Source organism: Mauremys reevesii, linkage group 25 (assembly GCF_016161935.1).
Source record: "Mauremys reevesii isolate NIE-2019 linkage group 25, ASM1616193v1, whole genome shotgun sequence".
In the NCBI taxonomy this organism is placed as follows: Eukaryota; Metazoa; Chordata; order Testudines; family Geoemydidae; genus Mauremys; species Mauremys reevesii.
The window spans coordinates 11,574,851-11,596,230 of NC_052647.1; the positions used below are offsets into that span (position 1 = coordinate 11,574,851).

The following is a 21,380-nucleotide window of genomic DNA, read 5'->3' on the forward strand; positions in this document are numbered from 1 at the left end:
AGCAGTCCTCCAGCAACACCCGCCGTGCCCTCGGAGCACCGGGGGCTGCACAGCCGGGCAGGTCTCTGTGCTCAGAATGTCTCCCTGGCACCCTGGGCACGCCAGACACTTCAGCCCTGCGCCTGCCTCGGTCGCTTCGACTCAATGGGGTGAGCGGGCAGCGCAGAGGAGGGCGTGTGGGAGTGTGGGGGGAATTGGCCCTGCAGCCCCCCTGCTGGGGGGTGGGAGTTGCGCTCAGTTGGCAGGGGTAGGAAAGGCCCTGTGTGCTCCTGACAGATGAAGGGAGGGGTTGGGACCTGCATTGGAGGGGACCTGAACTGAGCAATTGCTTGGACTATACAGGACTATGGCCCTTAAGAGACCACCCCCCATGTGGGACCAATGAGGTGAACCCCTTAATATTGTAACAAGCTGGCTAACACAGGTAATGCCACTGCCCTCTGCTGGTTTGGCTTAGCCATGTGTCATAGGCCCTGCACTGCTCACAGCGATTCCCCTTCAGCGCCAGGAGCTGAGTTCCAGTCTCACTGCTACAGCTGACTGGTAACAATCCTCAGCTGCAATGATGTGCATTCACAGGGCCCCGGTGGGCTGGGCGCTGCCTGGACACAATGAAACAAGCCCTACCCGGAAAAGCTCACAGTCTAAACAAGGGAAACCGAGGCACACAGCAATGAAGTCACTTGGCCAAGGTCATGGAGTGAGGCCATAAGTCAGGAATTGAACCCAGGTGTCCTGAGTCCCTACTAAGGACCTTAAGCATGAGGCCAACACTTGGCAGACATCAAACCAAGGTGGGGGGGATTTTAATTTCATGCCCAGCCTATTGAGCAGAGAGAAGAGGGAGATATTCCTCCCCCAGCTGAGAAAGACCTGCCCCCCCATCAGATCTCAATTCACTTGACTTTAACCCCCGCAGCCTCACTGGGATGTGCTGAATTCCCACCTGCGGGGAAACCTGGACCCATTCACAACCCCCTGCTCAGCCCCTGAGAAGCTCCCAGTGCTGAACTCCCACTGATTTCATTCAGCAGCCAGAGCCAGAGCCTCCACGGGTGTCAAACAGCCCCACACGGCCAATGACGCTACCTTGAGCTACACCAGCTGGGGATCTGGCCCCATCCACTCCAGCGGCTCCGTAAACGTTTAAAACGGACAATCCAGGCTCAGGCGAGATGCTGAGCATCACCCGGTGGTGTCTGCCCAGCAGCCTGTGCTCAGAGCTGGCAGCTTGTCCAGGGGCAGATTTGGCCCTGGGGGAAGGTTTCATTAGGGTGATGGGACAGTCTGTGCTGGCAGAGACAGCGGCACCGGGGCCAGGCAGGATTCCGGTCTCCTGCTGTCACCGCCCGGACTGCAGCACTGGGGCTCAGAGCTGCTGCCCCCAGCCGCACTCTGAAGGCTGAAATCTGGGCAGCCCCACACGATAAGACAAGCCCAGACGTGGAACCAGTGCTGCAAAGCCAGAGTAACAGCACTGAGGGCCAAGGATGCTCTGGGGTAAATCTGGAGTCGCTGACTCCCAGCCCCCCCACAGCCTCTAACCACTACACCACACTCTCCTGCCGTGGCTGGGGCTAGAACCCAGAAGTCCAGCCTCCCACCCCCGCTAGAGAGCTGAGAACAGGAGGCAGGGTCCTGACTCCCAGCCCCCCACTGCAATGCGCTTGACCCTACTTGTCTCCCAGAGCTGGGACCAGAACCCAGGAGTCCTATTCTCAGCACTGGGCGGGAAGGTGTAATGCCGAGGGAGGGGACCTTAAAGGCTGGAGCAGGGATTCCCTAGGTCCCTTCCCCTCTCTGAAATGGGGATAATCCCCACGCTTGGTGCCTATTATTAGATCAGGGCACAGACCCCGACCGAGATCAGAGTCCCCCTCAGGCTGGGCGCTGCCCAGACCCTCACTGAGATCAGGGATCTCGCTGTGCTGGGCACTGCACAGACACACACTGAGACAGTCCCTGCCTGGCAACGCTCGCCGAGACAAAGAGGGTGGGAGGGGAAACTGAGGCCAGGGAGGGGACGGGACTTGCCTAACGTCACCCAGCAGTAAAATGGCAGAGGTGGGCACAGAACCCAGCAGGCCATCACTGGGTAGGGTGACCAGATGTCCCGATTTTGGGGTCCTATTACCCCCCACCCCCATCCCGATTTTTCACACTTGCTGTCTGGTCTCCCCCACACAGTCACAAGCAGCAGCTTCCCATTGAAAGTGACTTTAATTGTGAATCACTCAGTACTGACCCCTGCTGGTCAGCTCAAGGCTAGCCTGTGTGCCCGGCTCTCGCACACTCATTCCAAACAAGAGCGGTTTAAAAGGGGGGTGGGGGGGGCAGAGACAAACCCAGCTTTGGGGGCTGTTCTATTGATGCCCATCACGGTGGCATCTGAGGCCCAGATCCCCAGGGACACTGAAATACCTCTGAGACTCGGGGCCAGGCTGCTCCAGCCTGTCCGATTACTGAGCTCCAGGGCTGCCCGAGCCAGAGCTGGGAAAGGGGGTTTGGTCCTGCAAGGGGCAGGATGCAGGCGCTGGAAGCTGGGCTGAGGATTGGGGGAGGAGGTGGTTTCTGAGGCCTCCGTCATGACCTGCACGGGGCGCCCCCTCCTGGCACGGCGACGACTCTGGGAAAGGTCTCTCGGCCAAGACGTGTTGGGGAGCAGGCAGCCGGGCAGTGCCCAGCTCAGCTGGAGGCTGAGCTCACACCTGCTCGTGTGTGCACGTCTGGGTGTGCGAAGTGCCTGCCGCAGTGCCCAAGTGCACCTACAATTGTGTCAGGCCTGTGTGTGGGTGCGAGTGTGAGTGCACCTGTCTGGGCCGTGATGCGTGTGCAGTGTCTGTGTGCAGAGGGGTAAGCATTGTGCCTGTGTGTACTTCTGTACTGGGGGGTGCACGTGCACTTGTGAGCACGTCACACTAGAGCTGCATTTGTACCTGGGGGCCTGGCTGCGTATTCAGGGGTGTGCGGGAGACCGGGCGCGTGGACACGTTTGTACACAGAGGTTTGTATTCGGGCAGGGGCATGTGCATTCATGGGGGGGGGGACACAAGCGTGCGTGTATACAGGCGTGTGCAGAAGTGTGAGCTGGGGCCCTGAACACCCAGGAATAGGAGCCCCCCCCACCTTGCCCAGCACTCAGAGCTCCAGAAGGGGGCAGACGTGGCAGGGACGGAAGGAAAAGGACCCCTCGATGCAGGGGCTGGGGACAGAACCAACCAGACATGAAATTAGCGCTGCAGCCAGCAGCCATGTCCTGCCAGCAGGAGACAGGTGCCCCCCAAACTAACTGCCTACCCCAGGCACCCCTCCGTAGGAAAACACCAGGCAGAACAAATGAACAGCCTCCCCGGGGGAATTAAAACACCAAGGGGTGAGCTGCGGCTGCACGGGCCCCCAGGCACTGGAGCAAGGCCCCTCTGATCGGCCGGTCTCTGGCTGGGGCTCTCGACGCCCCATCCCAGCGGCAGGCGGGGCCGGGATCACATGACAGAGCAGCACTGGCACGTTTTCTGCTTGCGTCTGCCTGTCTCCTGCCCATCTCCCGGCCGGGTGGTGGTGGCGCTCCTGCCCTGGCATGGAGAGGCGGTGTTGGCAGAGGCGGTGGTGTATGTCGGGGCCTCTGGGCTCACGGCTGCCAGCGACTTCAAGGTGCCAGCTCCCGGCTGCAGGCTCCTGGCCACGGGATCCTGTGGCTGCTTCCAGCCCATCCGGCACCCGGAGGCTTCCTTAAGCAGAGGCTGCTGCTCCGGGTGGAGCTTCCCCAGGTTTTCAGTGGTTTCTTCTGGAGCCGATGAAACCGGGCCAGTGCCGCTGCCTCCTTTCAGGGCCATGCTCTCCCTGGGTCGGGAAGGCGCCTGCTCCGGGGTTGGTGCTCTGCCAGATGGGGTAAGCGGTACCTCCCCGTGAAGTGCAGGGATTGGCTCTTGGCTGGAGGGGATCTGGCTGTGGAATGAATGTTTAGCTTCGTGGGGTGAAGGGATCTGGTCCTGCAGAGCAGCTTTAGCTTTGTGGGGTGAAGGGATCTGGTCCTGGAGAGCTGATGGGATCTGGTCCTGGAGGGAGATGTTAGCTTCCTGCAGAGAGGAAGAGATCTGGTCCTGCATAGATTGGATCTGGTCCTGCAGAGAGGAAGGGATCTGGTCCTGCAGAGCTGCTTTAGCTTCTTGGGGTAATGGGATCTGGTCCTGGAGGGAGATGTTAGCTTCCTGCAGAGAGGAAGAGATCTGGTCCTGCATAGATTGGATCTGGTCCTGCAGAGAGGAAGGGATCTGGTTCTGCAGAGCTGCTTTAGCTTCTTGGGGTGATGGGATCTGGTTCTGGAGAGCTGATGGGATCTGGTCCTGGAGGGAGATGTTAGCTTCCTGCAGAGAGGAAGGGATCTGGTTCTGCACAGATTGGATCTGGTCCTGCAGAGAGGAAGTGACCTGGTCCTGCATAGATTGGATCTGGTCCTGCAGAGAGGAAGGGATCTGGTCCTGCAGAGCAGCTTTAGCTTTGTGGGGTGAAGGGATCTGGTCCTGGAGAGATGATGGGATCTGGTCCTGCAGAGAGGAAGGGATCTGGTTCTGCAGAGCTGCTTTAGCTTCTTGGGGTGATGGGATCTGGTTCTGGAGAGCTGATGGGATCTGGTCCTGGAGGGAGATGTTAGCTTCCTGCAGAGAGGAAGGGATCTGGTTCTGCACAGATTGGATCTGGTCCTGCAGAGAGGAAGGGACCTGGTCCTGCATAGATTGGATCTGGTCCTGCAGAGAGGAAGGGACCTGGTCCTGCAGCGCTGCCTTAGCCTCTTGTGGTGAGGGGATCTGGCCCTGAAGAGATGTTTGAACTTCCAGCACAGACAATGGGATCTGGTCCTGCACAGTTGGGATCTGGTTTTGCATAGATACGTCAGCCTCCTGCAGAGAGGAAGGGGTCTGGTCCTGGAGAGTTGCTTTAGCTTCTTGGGGGGAGGGGATCTGTCCCTGCAGAGCTGGGATCTGGTCTTGCAGAGGGGCTTTAGCCTCCTGCAGAGAGGAAGGGATCTGGTCCAGCAGAGCTGGGATCTGGTCCCGGAGAATTGCTTTAGCCTCTTGGGGGGAGGGGATCTGTCCCTGCAGAGCTGGGATCTGGTCCTGCAAAGAGGCCTTTGTCTCTGCTCCTTCTCCCACTCCTGCAGCCTGAGAATGCTCTGCCCCGGGGGACACCTGACGCTCCTGTTCCCTAGCAGGCTCCTGCCACATAGGGCCTCTCCCCAGCTCCTGCGGCCTCTGTTCTGCTGCCCTGCCCTGAGTCCTCTGGGCAGCCTCTGCCTCCTCCATTTCCGTGGCTCCCCTGGCAGGCTCAGCCGAGATCTCCCCCTCTTCCATGACCCCGATCGGCTCCTCCAGCTCCCCGTCCGGCTCGGGCCTCGGGGAATCGAGGCAGCAGTTCTCAACTGGCAGGGCCTGCGCCTCCCCCTCCTGCACCCCGGATTCCCCCTCCGGCCCCTCTCTGCTCCCTTCCCCTGCCACGCTCTCCTCCATCCTGCTGTCCAGGGCGTCACTCGCAGAGGCAGGCGGGCTCTGTGGCTCCCGCTCTGTCCTTCCGTCCCAAGCCTCCTCCAGCCCATTCTCTCCCTGGGGAGCTTCCCCCTCCGTCTCGGGGGACGTCCGCCCGATGGCGTCCATGCTGCCCACTTCCTGGCCCAGGTGGTTTCTAATGATCATCTCCACCTTGCCCATGCCCAGCTTCTCTGGCTGCTTGGGGGAGGCCCCTGCCCCGTCATCCCGAGTTCCTGGGGCAGCAGCGCTGGCTTCAGTCTTGCCCTCCCCAGGGCTGATCCCCTCCACGCCAAAGGGACCTTGAAGGCAAAAGAGACCGTGGGTCAGCCTCTTGGATCTCTCCCCATGGCTCCAGAGGGAGGAGGACCTGTCCCAAGGTGGCTGAGGAGATACTGGTCTCTAGGCAACAGCATCACCTGGGGGATCCTTCAGACTGGTCCCCAAGCAGGAAGCCCCTTGCTGGAGGTGGGCATTATTGTAGGGGTCTGTGGGCTTTGCCCCTTCGCCTCCACGCATTACAAAGCGCTTCGCCAACCTCTCTGGACTGAGCCTCCCCACGCTGGGCCGCGGGGGAGATCGGTCCCATTTGACTGGTGGGGAAACCGAGGCACAAACAGGGAGGTGACTTGTCAGCACAGAGGAGCTGGACCTGCTTCCTTTAAAGGGCCTGGCCACCCTGTGACATAGGGCACAGCTGTGCCCAATTGGGCCAATCAAGGGGGCGGGGGCAGCAGCTGGGGCTATAAGGGACCCAGGAGAATCAGAGAGGGAAGTGATCCTGGCAGGAGGATGTCAAGGGCCCTGGGGAAGGCTGAAGGTACCAGAGTTTGCCAGGCTGAAGGTTGGAGTTGCCTTCTTCTGAGCTGGAGCCGAGGGCCGGGGACTAGCTGGGGAGATGGAGGGATGGAGGCTCCCCGGCTGAGCATGCCCTCCCAGTGGGGGGAAGGGGGTCCACTGGGAAGTGGGGGGCTGGGCCTGGCAGAAGGCCAGGAGAGGACTGAAGGTGAACAAGCCACCGGAGTGTGGTATGTGCTACACTGATGGACCAGATGTCGTGTGATTTTAAGGGCTCCGTGCTCTAGATCTGGGGGTGATGAACTGACTCTTTGGGGACTCTGACAAGGTTTTTTTTGTAACACCCTGGCCCCAAGGAGGGGCAGCAGAGAGGCCAGAGACCCAGCCGGGGTGTCCTTGGGGGCGCTACGTGGAATGGTTCACTAGTAGAATAGCCCAAGGCCACCAGGGAAGTTGTGGCAGAGTCAGGAAAGGAACCCAAGGATGCTGGTCCCAGTACCCTCATCTCCCCATTGCGCCAACCTTCCATCCCCCAGCTGAGATCAGAACCCAGGAGTCCTGGCTCCCAGCCCCCTGCTCTCACAGTGTCCCATGCAGGAACCCCCAGGCTGAGATTTGGCCCCGGCTGCCCTCGAGTCCTGGCCTAGCTGCTGGGCCAGGGCTCTGGGAGCCGTGGTGCCCCGCCCCGGCCGAACGCTCACCTGCTCTCGACACGTCCCCGTTCTCCAGGGTCTCCCGGGCTGCCGCTCGCATGGCCCTCTTGGGGGGGACTGGAGCCAGGGGGAGGGCAGGTTCGGTCTCGCAGCCACAACCCCCCCCACCTGGGTTTGGTTGGAAGAGAAAGGAGGCTCGGTGGATCCTGCGCCCTCCCTCCTCTGCCCTGCCCCAGAGGGACCCCCTATGGGGAGAGGAGCCCCCAGGACACATTCAGTCCCTGCCCCATCGCTATTACATTGGGACGCCCCCCCCCTCCCCCAGTCACCAGCCTCTGTGCTCCACGGGCAGCCCTGGCACAAGCCCCCAGAGCAGGGGTCGTTCCCCTCTCTTGCCCACGTGGTCGGCTCCTGGGCATGCAGCCTCTCCCCAGCCGGCTGCTCCCCCGGGCCCCCACAACCTGAGCTGCGGGATCCCGCTCCCTCCCCGCACGCTGCGGCACCAGCCCATCGCCGGCTCATGTCCTGCAGCTGACACCAACCCCCCCCTCCCTGAGCCACGACCCCCACCCCCGAGCCTCAGGAAGGGACCTAGCCACGACCCCCTGGGGAAACCAGACCCGGCCAACAGGGAACAACTCACCTGCCGAAGCAGAGCCAGCCCCCCGGGCCTGAAAGAGAGACACGGGCGCCTTAGGGGGGGGTGACAGCTTGGGGCAGGGACTGGGGACAATTTACTGGCCCAGAATGGCTCCAGCCTCCTGTTTTCCAGGGGTCAGTTTTGCTTCATCTGGGGTTGTTTTTGCAGCCCAAGAAGGAAGCGATCGAAGCCCAAAGGAAACCCAGGGAGAACCCGGGAGTCCTGGAAAGAGGCCAGAGGCTCAGACACAGGCCTGGGGGGGAGAATTTAGGCCATTAACCCAGGTGGGGGAAGGGACAGAACAGGAGCTGCTCAGCAGGGTGAACGGCCCCCCCCCAGCTTAGCCGGCCAGTGGCCTGACCAGGGGTAATGACAATGGGTGGCAGGGCCCCGTCTGGTCAGTGGCCAGAATTTTTTGCATGTCAGGGCACAACCAATATTGTATTTTTAGCCGCCAGGTTCAATGAAATGGCACCAAGCCAGGCCAGGGAGCAAAGGGCTCTGACTCCCCCTCCACCCCCCCAAGGGCTGGGTAGCAGGGGAGGGCTGGGGGGGTAGGAGACTCTGCCCCCCGCAGGCAGCGCGTTCACCCCCCGGCTGTGCTGTCTGCATAGCCACAGAGGGACCCCACTATATCTTCAGGGGGACTAAGCCTGCCCCATCCCCCGCCGCCCTCTTACCCGCCCCATGTGCCCACCCAGGAGCTAATCGTTGGGAGCACGCAGAGGGGGGCTCCCCCTGGCTTGGGTACGGCCTGGGTCCCCCTGCCCCCCAGCTCCCCCTCATCCTGGGCTGTTGCAGCACGCGCTCCCCTCACCTCCTGCCCCACTGCGTTACCTCACAGGCGCCCCCTGCTGGCTGCTTGGCGTCTTCCAAGGCCTCGTGCGACTTGCCGGGATGCTCCGGGTTATCCAGCTGCTGCATCTGAGACTGGAGGCTGCAGAGAGAGGGAGAGAAAAGCTCCCAGGCTGGGTCCCTTTCCATGGGGACTCGGGCCGACCCTGCTCCCCGGCCACAACCAGGAAAGCAGAGACGCTGAGCTCAGTTTGGCCATGTAGAATTTTGCCCTGGCCCCTGCCTGTTGGGGGTAAAAACCCCATTGGCCTCTTATGATGGCCCAGGAGCAAAAACTAAAGCACAGGCCCCTGCAAGTCAGGACACCTGGGTTCTATCCCTGGCCTGACATTTCCCTTCATCATGCCTCAGTTTCCCCTCCCATCCTTTATGTATTTAGCCTGTGAGCTCTCTGGAGCAGGGACTGTCTGGGCAGCACCTGATGCAAGGGAACCCTGATCTACCGACACATAATAAAAATCTAAAGGGAAATCTCCTTTATTTGGGAGTAGAATAGAGGCTAAGCCACATAGGTGCCAGACTGAAGGGGTGTCTCCCTAACTAGCATGTGCGTTCACACGCACACACCCCTGCCAGTTTATTCCCATGTGCACACCAGTTTCACTGGCTTTTCTAACCCAGCTGGTTGAAATGGTGGGTTCTGTATAAATGGGCACATTGCAATGATATCACGTTGCCAATATCCTTCTTGTTTGTTAGGGGTTCACATGCACAGGCAGCACAGTCCAGGGGTTGGAGCAAGGAGGACTGGGAGTCAGATCTCCTAGGTGCCCGATCTCTGGTTTTAAGAAGCAAAATCTCTGGTTATGATTAGGTGTATTACGGTAAAGCCTAGGCGCCCCAGTCACAGACCAAGACTGCGTTGTGGTAGATGCTGCAGAGACAGGACAAAAAGACCCTGCCCTGACAGCTTCTATATCTGGGACAAGCAACACCAGCTGGTTACGGGAAGGCGGGCAGCCCAAGGAAACAGCTCAGCCCTTCTTGGGTTGGTTGCAGGCCTCCCGGCAAAGGGGAGGATTTGCAGGTGGATAATGAGGTGCTTCTAGGGGGTTTACGGGGAGCTGCTCCCAAGCAGGGAGAAAGCACCGCGGGGCTGGTCTGCAAAGGGTCCAGGCGGGCGCTGGAGACGGGAGTTGGCAGCTCAATAGTGAATGAGAGACAATTGGTCCGGTGGGGAGAGGCCACGAAGGAGACGACAAGCAGCTTATGTTTGACACGATGGAGAAGGGGGAGCCGGGGGAGGGACGCCTTAGTCCGGGGGGGACTGGGAGTCAGAATTCCTGGGTTCCATTCCCAGCTCTGCTCCTGCCTCACCCTGTGGCCCTGGGCAAGTCACTGCCCTGCTCCGTGCCTCAGTTTCCCCCTGCCCTGGCAAAGCACTGTGAGATTGCTGGGTGAAAGCAGCTCTGATCGGGCAGAGAGATTGCAAAGTTCCCTTTAGATGGACAGACCCCAGGGTGGGGGGTCCCCCCATGTGCAGGGATAAAAAGTTCCAGGGTTTAATAAACCTTCCAAATTCAACATGTGCGACTTGCTCAGCTGTGGCGTCTCTTGCCCATTGTTCTGAGTGGTGATTTAATCCTGCGGAGTGCTGCTTACTCGGCATTCAGTCACCTCCCCGCCCCGTGCCCTCCTTGTGATTCCCTCAGCGCTTTGCCTATGCTACAGCTTCTGTGGTTACAGACCGTTTGTCTGCTTTGTAAATGTCAGATTCCTTTGCTGTGTTTTACTTGCATGCTTCTTCCGGTCCAGGCAGGGGAGGGGAGCTCTTGGGTAACGGGTAGGGGGTGAAGTACTGAAGGCTTATGGCCCCCACCAAAAGTTTGGGCGGCCAATCCCCAATTCCAGATCTGTCTGCTTCCACCTTGCTTCCCTAAAATCCCCATCAGATCTTCCTTCCTATCCCGAACTGCTGTGTGGCTGTTAAACAGCTGCACACCTCACCCCAGAGATGGCTGCATTTCAGAATCGAGAGAGCAATCCCCAGGCAGCTTGCTGGGTGGGAGTTAATCACCGGCCCTGCCCCGCCCGGTGGCTGCAGCTCAAGGCTGAATGAGTAATCCCCAGTGCTGCATTGCTGTGTGGCCATTAAAGAGCTGCCAAGCCCCGCCCCAGAGGTGGCTGCATTTCACTGTTGGGTGAAGCATGTAAAATGCTTTGTGATCCCTCCCGGGGAAGAGGCCCGCTGCAGATCTCCCCTGCAACGTACCCACTGCCCTCTCCTTACCTGGACAGATCCTGCTCTAGCTCCTGGATGCGGGACTGTGTCTGCCATAGCGGGGAGGTGGGGTCGTTCTCGGGGGGCAGACACGACCCCTCCATCAGCCACCGGTCTCGCAGGGACTTCCTCTGGGGGAGGAGAGAGCAGAACATCCTCTATCAGCCTGCCCCTCCCCCCATGCCCTGGATCGTGGCCACATGTACCCATGTGCCCCCCCCCACACACGACATGCAGCCATGCACCCATGCTGTCACGCAGTCACATGGACATCAACACACCCCATGTGTTCTATTACATCCCCACACCCCCCGCACACGTCTCCTTGCCATTGCTCCTGCTCCATGCACACATGTGTCCAAGTATAGCGTACATACATGTAAACGGGGACATACAGACACACACACCCCCCAACTGCACCTATGACCCTGCTGCTACTCATGCTTCATGCACAGTGCTAGACCAGGGATGCACACATGTGCACAGGCATGGACATACGCATGCACACACACGCAGACATCCACAGCCTTACTCACGTGTACACACGCCTGCACCGCGCCCACACACATGCTCTGGTTCAGTGGCCTGTGGCACTTCAGCACCTCCACAGCGCCAGGCAGGTGGCTCCACCTGCCCCAGGAGTCAGGCAGCAGGTGGCCTCTGACTGGTAATAGGATCCGTGCCATGGGTGGGCCCCAAGACAGGAATAAGTGGGGTGGTGGGAGTTGCTCCCCTGCACATGGCCCCTCCCCCCCAGCTCACATCAGTGCCAAGGGGTTTGCCATGTGCTGCACAGAGTGGGGGTGCTGGTGTGTCCCTGTGCAGGAACTGCCGCCCCCCAAAAGCCAGCACCCCACACTGGCAAGCAATCCCTGCCCCCGCAACTCCCAAGGCAGACAGGGATCCTGGCACCCCTTTGTTGGGCTGATCCCCAGCAGACTCCACCCCCAAAGTCCCCAAATACCCCTCCCAGACCCCACAGATGCCACCCACACTCCTTCACATCCCAGAAGACCAGCCCCCAGCTCCCCTAACCCCACCCACCCTCCACAGACACCCCCCCAACAAGTCACCTAACACCCCCCACAGACCCCCTCACCCCCAGGAGACCCCACCTGAGACCCTACCCCCACAGACCCCCTCACCCCCAGGAGACCCCACCCGAGACCCTACCCCCCACAGACCCCCTCACCCCCAGGAGACCCCCACCCGATACCCTACCCCCCACAGACCCCTCACCCCCAGGAGACTCCCACCCGAGACCCTACCCCCACAGACCCCTCACCCCAGGAGACCCCACCTGAGACCCTACCCCCACAGACCCCTCACCCCCAGGAGACCCCACCTGAGACCCTACCCCACAGACCCCTCACCACCAGGAGACCCCACCCCAGCTCCCTAACCCCCAAGGAGACCCCACCCCCAGCTCCCCTAACACCCCCCATAGACCCCACCCACCGCCCCCGCTGCCCCCAATCCCGGTACCTTGAGCTGCTGGGCTCGGAGTTTCTCCTCCTCCAGCTCCCGGCGCGTCCGGAGGATCCGCTCCTGCACCTTGCGCCGCCCCTGCAGCCGGGGAGCAGCACGAGTGAGGCTGGAGCCGCCGCCCTGCGGGGCCAGACGCGGCGAGCCGCGGACAAAGGGCCCTGGGCGGGGGGAGCCCACGTGCGCGGCCAATGGGGACCCTGCGGAGCTGGCACGGGATAGACCCGGACCAGAGCACCCGCGTGTCCCTGCTGCTCTCCACCCCGCCTGCACACGCGTGTCCCTGACACTATTCACCCATCCGCACACGCGTGTTGTCCCTGACCCTGTTCACCACCCTGCACATGCGTGTCCTTGCTTCTGTGCATTCCGAGTGCACACACATGTCCCTGACACTATTCACCCATGCACACGTGTGTCCTTGCTGTTCACCCTGCATGCACATGTGTGTCCCTGACACTATTCACCCATCTGCACACACGTGTTGTCCCTGACCCTGTTCACCACTGTCCCTGACACTATTCACCCATCTGCACACACGTGTTGTCCCTGACCCTGTTCACCACCTGTGCACACATGTCCTTGCTTCTGTGCATTCTGAGTGCACATGTGTGTCTCTGACACTAGACTCCCACTGAGTGTGCACACACGTGTCCCTGACACTACTCACCCATCTGCACACGTGTTGTCCCTGACCCTGTTCCCCACCTGTGCACACACGTGTCCTTGCTCCTGTGCATTCTGAGTGCACATGTGTGTCTCTGACACTAGTCACCCATGCACACACATGTGTTCCTGCTGCTGTTCACCCTGCATGCACACACGTGCCCCTGACACTATTCACCCATGCCCACGTTTGCCTTTGTGCACACGAGTGTCTCTGTTGCTATTCATTGCCATGTGCACATGCCTCTGCCTGCTGCATCACAACCTCTGTGCACACGCGTGTTCCTGACACTATTCACCCCGTGTGCACACGCATGGTACAAATGCTGCTCACACCCATGTCCATGTCGTGTGGACATGCATATCGCTACCCCCACATGCCTGCTGCTCCATCCCGGCCCCTGGCCCGATCCCCCTTCTCCCCCATCCCCCTTTCCCAGGGTGCTGCGCTGGGCTGGGCAGGCCTCCAGGTCCCTCTCTCAGCCTGAAAGGCCTGAACCGGAGAAAAGCTGCTTCTGGAGCCACTGCCTGCTGAATAATTGATTTGTTAATGACAGGCGTGCGGCGGGGGGGCAGGGGGGAGAGCCAGGGCTCAGGTTACTCCCCTGGCTGCTAAAAGCTTCCTGGCTCCAGGATTCAGCCCAGCCCAGGGGCCTGCAGAGACAGGAGGTCACTGCTGTGACGAACAGGCCAGTTGTCAGCTCCAGCAGGCCCAGAAACTGGACTAAGTCGCCCACCGCCCAGCACCTGTTGCCTGGACAGCCGGACGGCTGGCTGTGGGGGGAGCTCGCGGCTAGTCCTGTGCCAGTCTCCCCCAGCAGGGGGCGCCGTGGGGAGCGGGGCAGGAGCGCTGGCTGTCGGGGGAGCTCGCGGCTAGTCTGGTGCCAGTCTCCCCCAGCAGGGGGCGCCGTGGGGAGCGGGGCAGAAGCACTGGCTGTTGGGGGAGCTCGCGGCTAGTCTGGTGCCAGTCTCCCCCAGCAGGGGGCGCCGTGGGGAGCGGGGCAGAAGCACTGGCTGTTGGGGGAGCTCGCGGCTAGTCTGGTGCCAGTGTCCCCCAGCAGGGGGCGCCGTGGGGAGCGGGGCAGGAGCGCTGGCTGTGGGGGGAGCTCCTGGCTAGTCTGGTGCCAGTGTCCCCCAGCAGGGGGCGCTGTGGGGAGCGGGGCAGGAGCGCTGGCTGTGGGGGGAGCTCCTGGCTACTCCGGTCCCAGCTCCATCCAGCAGGGGGCGCTGTGGGGAGCGGGGCAGGAGCGCTGGCTGTGGGGGGAGCTCCTGGCTACTCCGGTCCCAGCCCCTCCCAGCAGGGGGCGCTGTGGGGAGCTGGGCAGGAGCGCTGGCTGTGGGGCACCAGCTGTGGGCCTCGCCTGTGCCCTGGGCTGCTGACTCGCTGGGATTCTCCCGGAGCAGGGCAAGGGGGTGGGGGGCCCTAGGCCTGCCTTGGCTGGGGTCCCTGCGGGTGGGGAGGGGTCCACTCACCACGATGGCCTCTAGGCGCTGCGTGTACAGGGAGCTCTCTGCCATCTTCCCTCTGAAAGACAAACCCAGCCTGGGGACGTGGCCAAAGGTCGAGCAGCTCCAGCTTTCTCCTCCGCTCCTGCCCCCTCTGTCGCGCCTTCACGTGCTCCTTTTCCTGCCCTTCTCCCCCCCCCCCCGCCCCATTCCCTCTCTCTGGGTCCCTTCCCCGCCTCCCGCCTGGGCCAGAAGCGGTTGAGGGATTCAGCAGCAAGTCTGGACAGGACGAAGGGGCCTGCAAAGTTGCTGTCGGCCTCAGATTCCCCTGCCAGGGAGCGCGAGCTGGGACCACGCTGTGGGGGGGGGGGGGTGTCCACTCTCCTCTGCACCCCCCCCCAAGGCCTTTCTGAGCTAAAAAATCAGTTCACACCTGTTTAGAAAATCAGCTGGCACTTCCCCCCCCAGCTGAATCAAAGTCGCTATGTTTGCAATCCCAGTCCTGGCCTCTCCCAGCAGGAGGTGCTGGTTTTGGGGGGTGAGCGCCTGGCTACTTCAGTCCTGGCCTCTCCCAGCAGGGGGCACTCTGCAGCGTTCAGCAGAGGGACGGGAGGAGGAAATCCAGAGCCCCCCCCCAAAGCCCTGTGCCGTGCAGGGGAGCCCAGGGGAGTGGCAGCACTGGGAGAACAGACTGTGGAGCAGAGCGGGCATCTGGCTGGTATGGGGGGCATTGGGAGGGGCTGGAGGGGGCATCGCCGGGGGCAGATGGACCCTGGGCGTTTGGGTTGCTGGCAGGATCCTGGTCTTGGTACCCAGCTGGGCAAAAATTCCAGGGAAGGGGCTGGTGTGAGTATGGGGAGGGGTGGGGGGGTCTCTGCTCTGGGGCGGGGCCAGGTGGGGAATAGGGTGCAGCAGAGGGGCCTTGCCACCTGTGGTGTGGGGCGCAGAGAGCAGGGGCAGAGCAGGGGAGGGGGCACATCAGCTGTTGGCATTGGCTCTGGAGCTGCCCACACCTCCCCCCAGCTCTGTGCAGGAGGCAGGGGCTTGGGAGGAGACGGAGTGGGGACCCCGTCCTGCCCCCCACCCCCGCCCTGGGAGGTTTGGCAGAACAGGGTTTGGCAACTGGCTGCTGAAGCGGGGCCAGAGCTTCCCTCGGGCGGGGCAGAGGGACCCCTTCAGGTCCTAGCACGTTCAGCAATAGGCTGGGCCCCCTCTGTGCTCCTCTGGGGGCCGAGCCACCCGGGGGGGGGGGGGCGACACCTCCCCACAACCCGGCCCAGGTGCCTGGGGCTGCGGTGGGTGATAGACACACAGACAAACACACTGCGAAGGGCTGACAGTGCGAGGCCGCAGAGCTTGGGAGGGGAAGGGAGGGGAGCCACCAGCGCCTCTGGGTGCCCCATCCCCACTCCGTTCCCCCCCCCCCTCGCCGAGACGCAGCCGTGCCGTGAGACGGACAGACAGACGCTGAGACCCAGCGGACAGCGGGATCCGCGCTGGGGGACTCGCTGGCTCCGTGCCTGGGCGTCCGGCCACGCTGCATCATTACCCTTGCCAGACCCGGGTCTCACGGCCGCGCTAACGCGTCCACACTGCTCCGCCGACCCTCCGGCTCGGGTCTGCCGTTCGACCTGCCTCCACGCTGCCAAGTGACAGGGCTCCGCCCCGAGTCTCAGCAAGACTCGGGTTCTGACCCACCCTCCTTAGCAGGGGCCACGGGCCCAAGTCCCGAGGGGTTCCTGGCTCAAGTCAGGCTGATTTGAGTGTGGACGGAAGGGGGACTAGGCTCAAACCGGAGTGGGAACCCGGGTTCCCGGTGCAGTGTAGTCGTACCCACAGCCTGAGAGACACACACGCACTGCGAGAGACACAGAGACACACGGGGACACCCGCACACACAGGGGCCCAGACGTGGGCTGAGCGTCGCTCTAGGAACTCCTGTCTACACTAGAAAGGGTTTGCCACTGGAGCTAGACCAGAGCAAACTCCCCTAGTGAAGGCATAACAGCTGTATTCCAATACACAGCAGCACAGTACAGGGATCGCTCTCCCAGCACTGAAATGCAGCTGCCTCTGGGGTGGGTTACAGCAGCTTCTATCAGAAAGAGAGCTATTATGGCTTACACCAGTTTCCTGAGGGAAATGAGCTATCCTGGCAGGACTTTGATGCTGGTGTAACCTCGCCCCCCCTCCCCCCCACCCCCTCAGAAGGATGGTTCAGGGCAGGCATTGGCAGGGAGAGGTGTGGGGAAATGGCCGTGGGGAAGGAGGTGGAGGGGACAGTATCCGATCAGAGCTGGGTCCCTTTGCCCCTGAGGTTACATGAGGCCGTCTTGTCCAGCCCCCATGCCCATCAGCAGCCAGGTTAATAATGGACACTGACAAACTGCAGGATCAGGGAGAGCGGAGGCTGGCAGATGCCAGGGAGCTGGACTGGAGTGGGCCCAGGGTGGGAGGGGGCCGTGGACACATCCCAGGAGGCAGGCACAGGGTCGGCATAGAGCAGGGAGAAAGGGAGTGGGCTGGAGCCATATCCTTCCTTCCACCTAACACATTTCCCTCCGCTGGCAAGGTCCCACGCTTGCTACATTCCCCCCATGCATACACACTCTGATGCAGACAGGGTCCATTTCTACATACAGGCTCCCCAGAGGTGGCTGCATGTCAGTGCTGGGTGAGCCAGCCCTGTGTGGCATTGTTGTGCGCTGTTATGCAGCTGCCATGACCCACCCCAGAAGCAGCTGCATTTCAGTGCTGGGTGAGTGATCCCTGTACAAAATTCCTGAGTACCGTTTTACACTGCCATGCACCACCCCAGAGGTGGCTGCATTGCACTGTTGCACAAAGGGATATGTATCTATATAAAGAGATTCTTCAAGATGAGACTCCACAGAGATATTTAAGATCCGGGCACTGGTTTATCCTCCCTGTCCTTGTCTTTTTCTTGCTGGCTCGCTCTGTTACTCCCCCACCCTGCGTTTTACTTTGGTCCTCTCCCCAGCCACTAATCGAATTCAAACCCATTTGCTTTACTGACAGTCCCCAGCCACAGACCGGCTGCCAGAGCTGAGGCGGGAGCCAGGGACGGGCCAGAGGGAGTGAAGTCCCTGTGTATTTAAGCAACTAGACCTAGCCACAGAGGCAGCGAGGCACTCCAGGCAACAGGCTAACCTGGCTCCTGTCCTTGTGTCTACTCTGCGTGAATTCTCTGCTAGGTCAGCAGCCTCAGAAGATGCAAATCGCCTTGTGTTTCTACTCACTGTCCCCTTCTGCCAATGCTCTGCGCTCTTACCGAGCTGCCGCATCCCACCCCAGAGATGGCTGCATGTCGATGGGTGAGCCATTCCTGCATCGCGTGGCAATGTATCATTATGCAGCTGCCACATCCTACCTCAGAGGTGGCTGCATGTGAGTGCTGGGTGAGCCGTGCCTGTGTGGGGTGGCTGTGCGCTGTTACACAGCTGCTACGTCCCACCCCAGAGGTGGCTGCATGTGAGTGCTGGGTGAGTCGTGCCTGTGTGGGGTGGCTGTGCGCTGTTACACAGCTGCTACGTCCCACCCCAGAGGTGGCTGCATGTGAGTGCTGGGTGAGCCGTGCCTGTGTGGGGTGGCTGTGCGCTGTTACACAGCTGCTACGTCCCACCCCAGAGGTGGCTGCATGTGAGTGCTGGGTGAGTCGTGCCTGTGTGGGGTGGCTGTGCGCTGTTACACAGCTGCTACGTTCCCACCCCAGAGGTGGCTGCATGTGAGTGCTGGGTGAGCCGTGCCTGTGTGGGGTTGCTGTGCGCTGTTACACAGCTGCTACGTCCCACCCCAGAGGTGGCTGCATGTGAGTGCTGGGTGAGCCATGCCTGTGTGGGGTTGCTGTGCGCTGTTACACAGCTGCTACGTTCCCACCCCAGAGGTGGCTGCATGTGAGTGCTGGGTGAGCCATGCCTGTGTGGGGTTGCTGTGCGCTGTTACACAGCTGCTACGTCCCACCCCAGAGGTGGCTGCATGTGAGCGCTGGGTGAGCCGTGTCTATGTGGGGTTGCTGTGTGCTGTTACACAGCTGCTACGTTCCCACCCCAGAGGTGGCTGCATGTGAGCGTTGGGTGAGCCATGCCTGTGTGGGGTTGCTGTGCGCTGTTACACAGCTGCTACATCTCACCCCTGGAGGGACCTTCCCTAGGGGCTGAGAGCAGTCTGGGCTCCGAGTCCCATTTGCTGTACTGGACTGAGACCTGTCAAACTCACTACAGGCAGGTCCACCCAATTCCATCGTTCCGGTGACCGCCAGTGAGTGCAGCGGAGACCCCAGATGGGCTCTCTCCCCAGGGACATCAGTGGGAGCCCTCTGTCCAAACAGCTCCAAATGGCACTGCCTGGCATCTCTCCCCTTTGGAATTAAAAGCTCTTCAGTACAAAAGGTGCTGGGACTCGGGAGGCAGCCCAGCCTAGAGCCCTGAGCAAAGACCTGGGAGCCAAGACACCTGGGTTCTATTCCTGGCTCTGGGAGGGGAGTGGGGTCAAGTGGTTAGAGCAGTGGGGGCTGGGAGTCAGGATTCTTGGGTTCTATTCCCAACTCGCTCGCAGTGACGCTGGGCAAGCCCTTGGCCTCTCTGTGCCATCGGATACAGGGAAGATCCCGATCCCTTCCACACCACGGGCTTAACAAGCCAGAGCGGGATCCCTGTGGTGATTTGCAGAGCCATGACGGCTGACGGCGCTTTACCCCAGGCACCTGTCAGCAGAGAGCCCAGCCCAAGGGCCAGCCCTGACTCGTAGGGTGTCATTAGCCAGCCCCAGCCCTGGCAGGGCTCCCGGGCACCCCAGACATCAAGGAGGGAGTGTCCCCCCAAACCTGTTCCACTCAGAGGCCTGGTACGATGCTCTGGCAGTCAGCCGCTCCCCCGCAAGGCACTTAGCCAGGGCTCCCAGGCCTTCAGACTAATGACTTCGGATTTGCTCCTTCCTAGGGACAGCAGCTGGAGGGAAGATCCGGAAGTGGCTGGAACCTCTAATGAGCGTGTGTTGCAGGAGCCCTGGCCAGGGGATTGAACCAGGGATCGCCGGAGCCGGGAGCATGTGCTGCTCCTTAGCTGGGGGTCCAGCAGCCGGGGACCCGGCCCAGGACCTGCAATGCACAAATCAGGGGCCCCAGGTGCGGTGTCCTAAAGGGCTCAGCTGCGGAAGGGGCTGGAATTGCCCAGGTTTTGAGCTCTGAGCAGAGCATCCTTCCCCTGCGCCGCCCAGCAAACCCACTGGGGGGCGCCCTCTGGGGGCGAGCGGGAGAACAGTCCCCGGAACAAGGCCGGGCTGAGCAGAGGAGGAGTTTGCCGACGGGCAGCTCAGCCACATACGCCTTTTCTTCGGGGGGCATCTCGGCTCTCTGTCTCCCCCATTCTGATAGGTGGCAGCGGGCGGTACTGCACTTCCTGGGTAGTGCTGAATGGCTATAAACCCTCCTGCTCCCATTCACACCTACAGGAGCAGCCGGGGTTAGATCTGCTCTGGATTTAGGGGTGGGAGTCAGCTCTGGGGGGGAAGTGGCATCTAGTGGTTAGAGAAGGGGGGCTGGGAGACCGGACTCCTGGGTTCACGCCCGGCTCTGGGAGGGGAGGGGAGTCTAGTGGTTAGAGCGGGGGGGGGACAGGACTCCTGGGTTCTCTCCCGGCTCTGGGAGGGGAGTGGAGTCTAGTGGTTAGAGCGGGGGGGGACAGGACTCCTGGGTTCTCTCCCGGCTATGGGAGGGGAGGGGAGTCTAGTGGTTAGAGCGGGGGGGGGGAGACAGGACTCCTGGGTTCTCTCCCGGCTCTGGGAGGGAAGTCTAGTGTTTAGAGCAAGGGGGGGCTGGGAGCCAGGACTCCTGGGTTCCAGACCACAAGAGGGCCAATGTGTGGGGACAAGGGAATATTCTGCTTGCCACTAACCCCGCCCCCCCCATGCTGCTACAGGCCCGCCCCCCTCTAGGCATGAGCTCAGGTTCCATGGTCCGTCTGGCACTTTGGCCTCCCTGCCTGGTTAACTCCTACTTGTTATTCCGTCGCCACTGGGACCTGGGCTGAGACCCGACCAGCCCATTTCACCCACCGAGGGGCCGTGTGGTTTGTTCTGGCCCTGGGCTGCATTTGAACTGGTGGCCTCGAGGTCAAAGCCCAGGCGAGAGCCTCGGGAGAGCTCGGCTCCTATCCCCTGAGGCCGTGCAGCCTTCTCTGTCCCTCTGCTCCCTCGCCCCCCTAGTCCCCAGCTCACAGGCGCCCGCGATAGTGGGTCCCTCCCTTCCTCCACTTACCGCTGCCGCGGCTGCCGCTGACTCTACCGGGGTCCGTGGGGTGGGTGAAGCTTGTAGACCCCTGGCAGGGTCCCCTCCCCCGTCCAGCCAGGGGGAACTGCTAGGCAGGACTGCCGGCGCTCCGCCCTCTGGCTCGCCAAGTCAACTGTGCGGCATCATCAAATCTCTCCCTCCGCCTCACGCTGGCACTGAGCTCCCTGCCTGCGAGCTGCCTTCCCCGGCGCGGCTTTGGGGGGGCGGCTCGGGAGAGCAGGTTAGGCCGGTTTGGGCTCAGGCGAATGGTACAGGCAGGGAGCGTTGGGCAAGGGAGGTGGATTTCCCGGAGGGAGCTGGAGCTGTTCCGGGTCTGGACGCCCTTGAGAGAGCTCTCCCGCGCCCCCCTGTCCCGGCCCCTGCCCGCGTTCCTGGGTATGATCTGGAGACACTATCAGCTGTCTGGCTGAATTATTTACCAGCATTCCTGGGCTGCCTTGTTCAGCCACCTGTCTGCTCTCTCTCCCACATGCGTGTCCGGTGGGAGTGCAGATCCCCGGTCCCTCTCCGGCTCCCTCTGAGCAGGACCGTCCAGCCAACGTGCTGGGGGACCCTGCGATCCCCCCTGCAACCGGGAGCAGCTGGAGCAAGGGGATGGCTTGGCAGCCCTGTCTCTCGAGGGCCCTGTGGCAGGCGCCACAGCCGGGCACCACTGCATCGGAGGGTGTTATGCCCGCCGTGCCCGGGCGCAGCAGACAGCGCATGGCGCAGGCTGATGGGAAAGGCGCCCGGAGCGGGTGAAGCACACGGCACAGTAAAGGAAGCTACACGTAGACACATGCTGGTCCCC

At 61.6% G+C, this 21,380-nt stretch overlaps 1 protein-coding gene across 6 annotated transcripts; it reads right to left on the reverse strand.

Annotated features, from left to right (window-relative positions):
- Positions 1-2,207: 2,207 nt before the first annotated feature.
- PALM3 (paralemmin 3) lies at positions 2,208-20,865 on the reverse strand. 6 transcript variants are annotated; one of them, XM_039514718.1, is made up of 9 exons: positions 20,558-20,865; positions 14,311-14,362; positions 12,172-12,252; positions 10,696-10,817; positions 8,448-8,547; positions 7,614-7,641; positions 7,019-7,138; positions 4,764-5,821; positions 2,208-4,718 (listed from the first exon to the last, which is right to left on the reverse strand). In XM_039514718.1, exons 2-9 carry the CDS (start codon positions 14,353-14,355, stop codon positions 3,483-3,485), a joined length of 2,790 nt encoding a protein of 929 aa, XP_039370652.1. In that variant the 5' UTR covers positions 14,356-14,362; positions 20,558-20,865; the 3' UTR covers positions 2,208-3,482. The 6 variants fall into 6 exon arrangements, with proteins under 6 accessions (XP_039370652.1, XP_039370654.1, XP_039370655.1 ...); XM_039514720.1 differs by having other exon boundaries at positions 2,208-4,403; positions 4,539-5,821; XM_039514721.1 differs by having other exon boundaries at positions 2,208-4,226; positions 4,428-5,821.
- Positions 20,866-21,380: the final 515 nt, after the last annotated feature.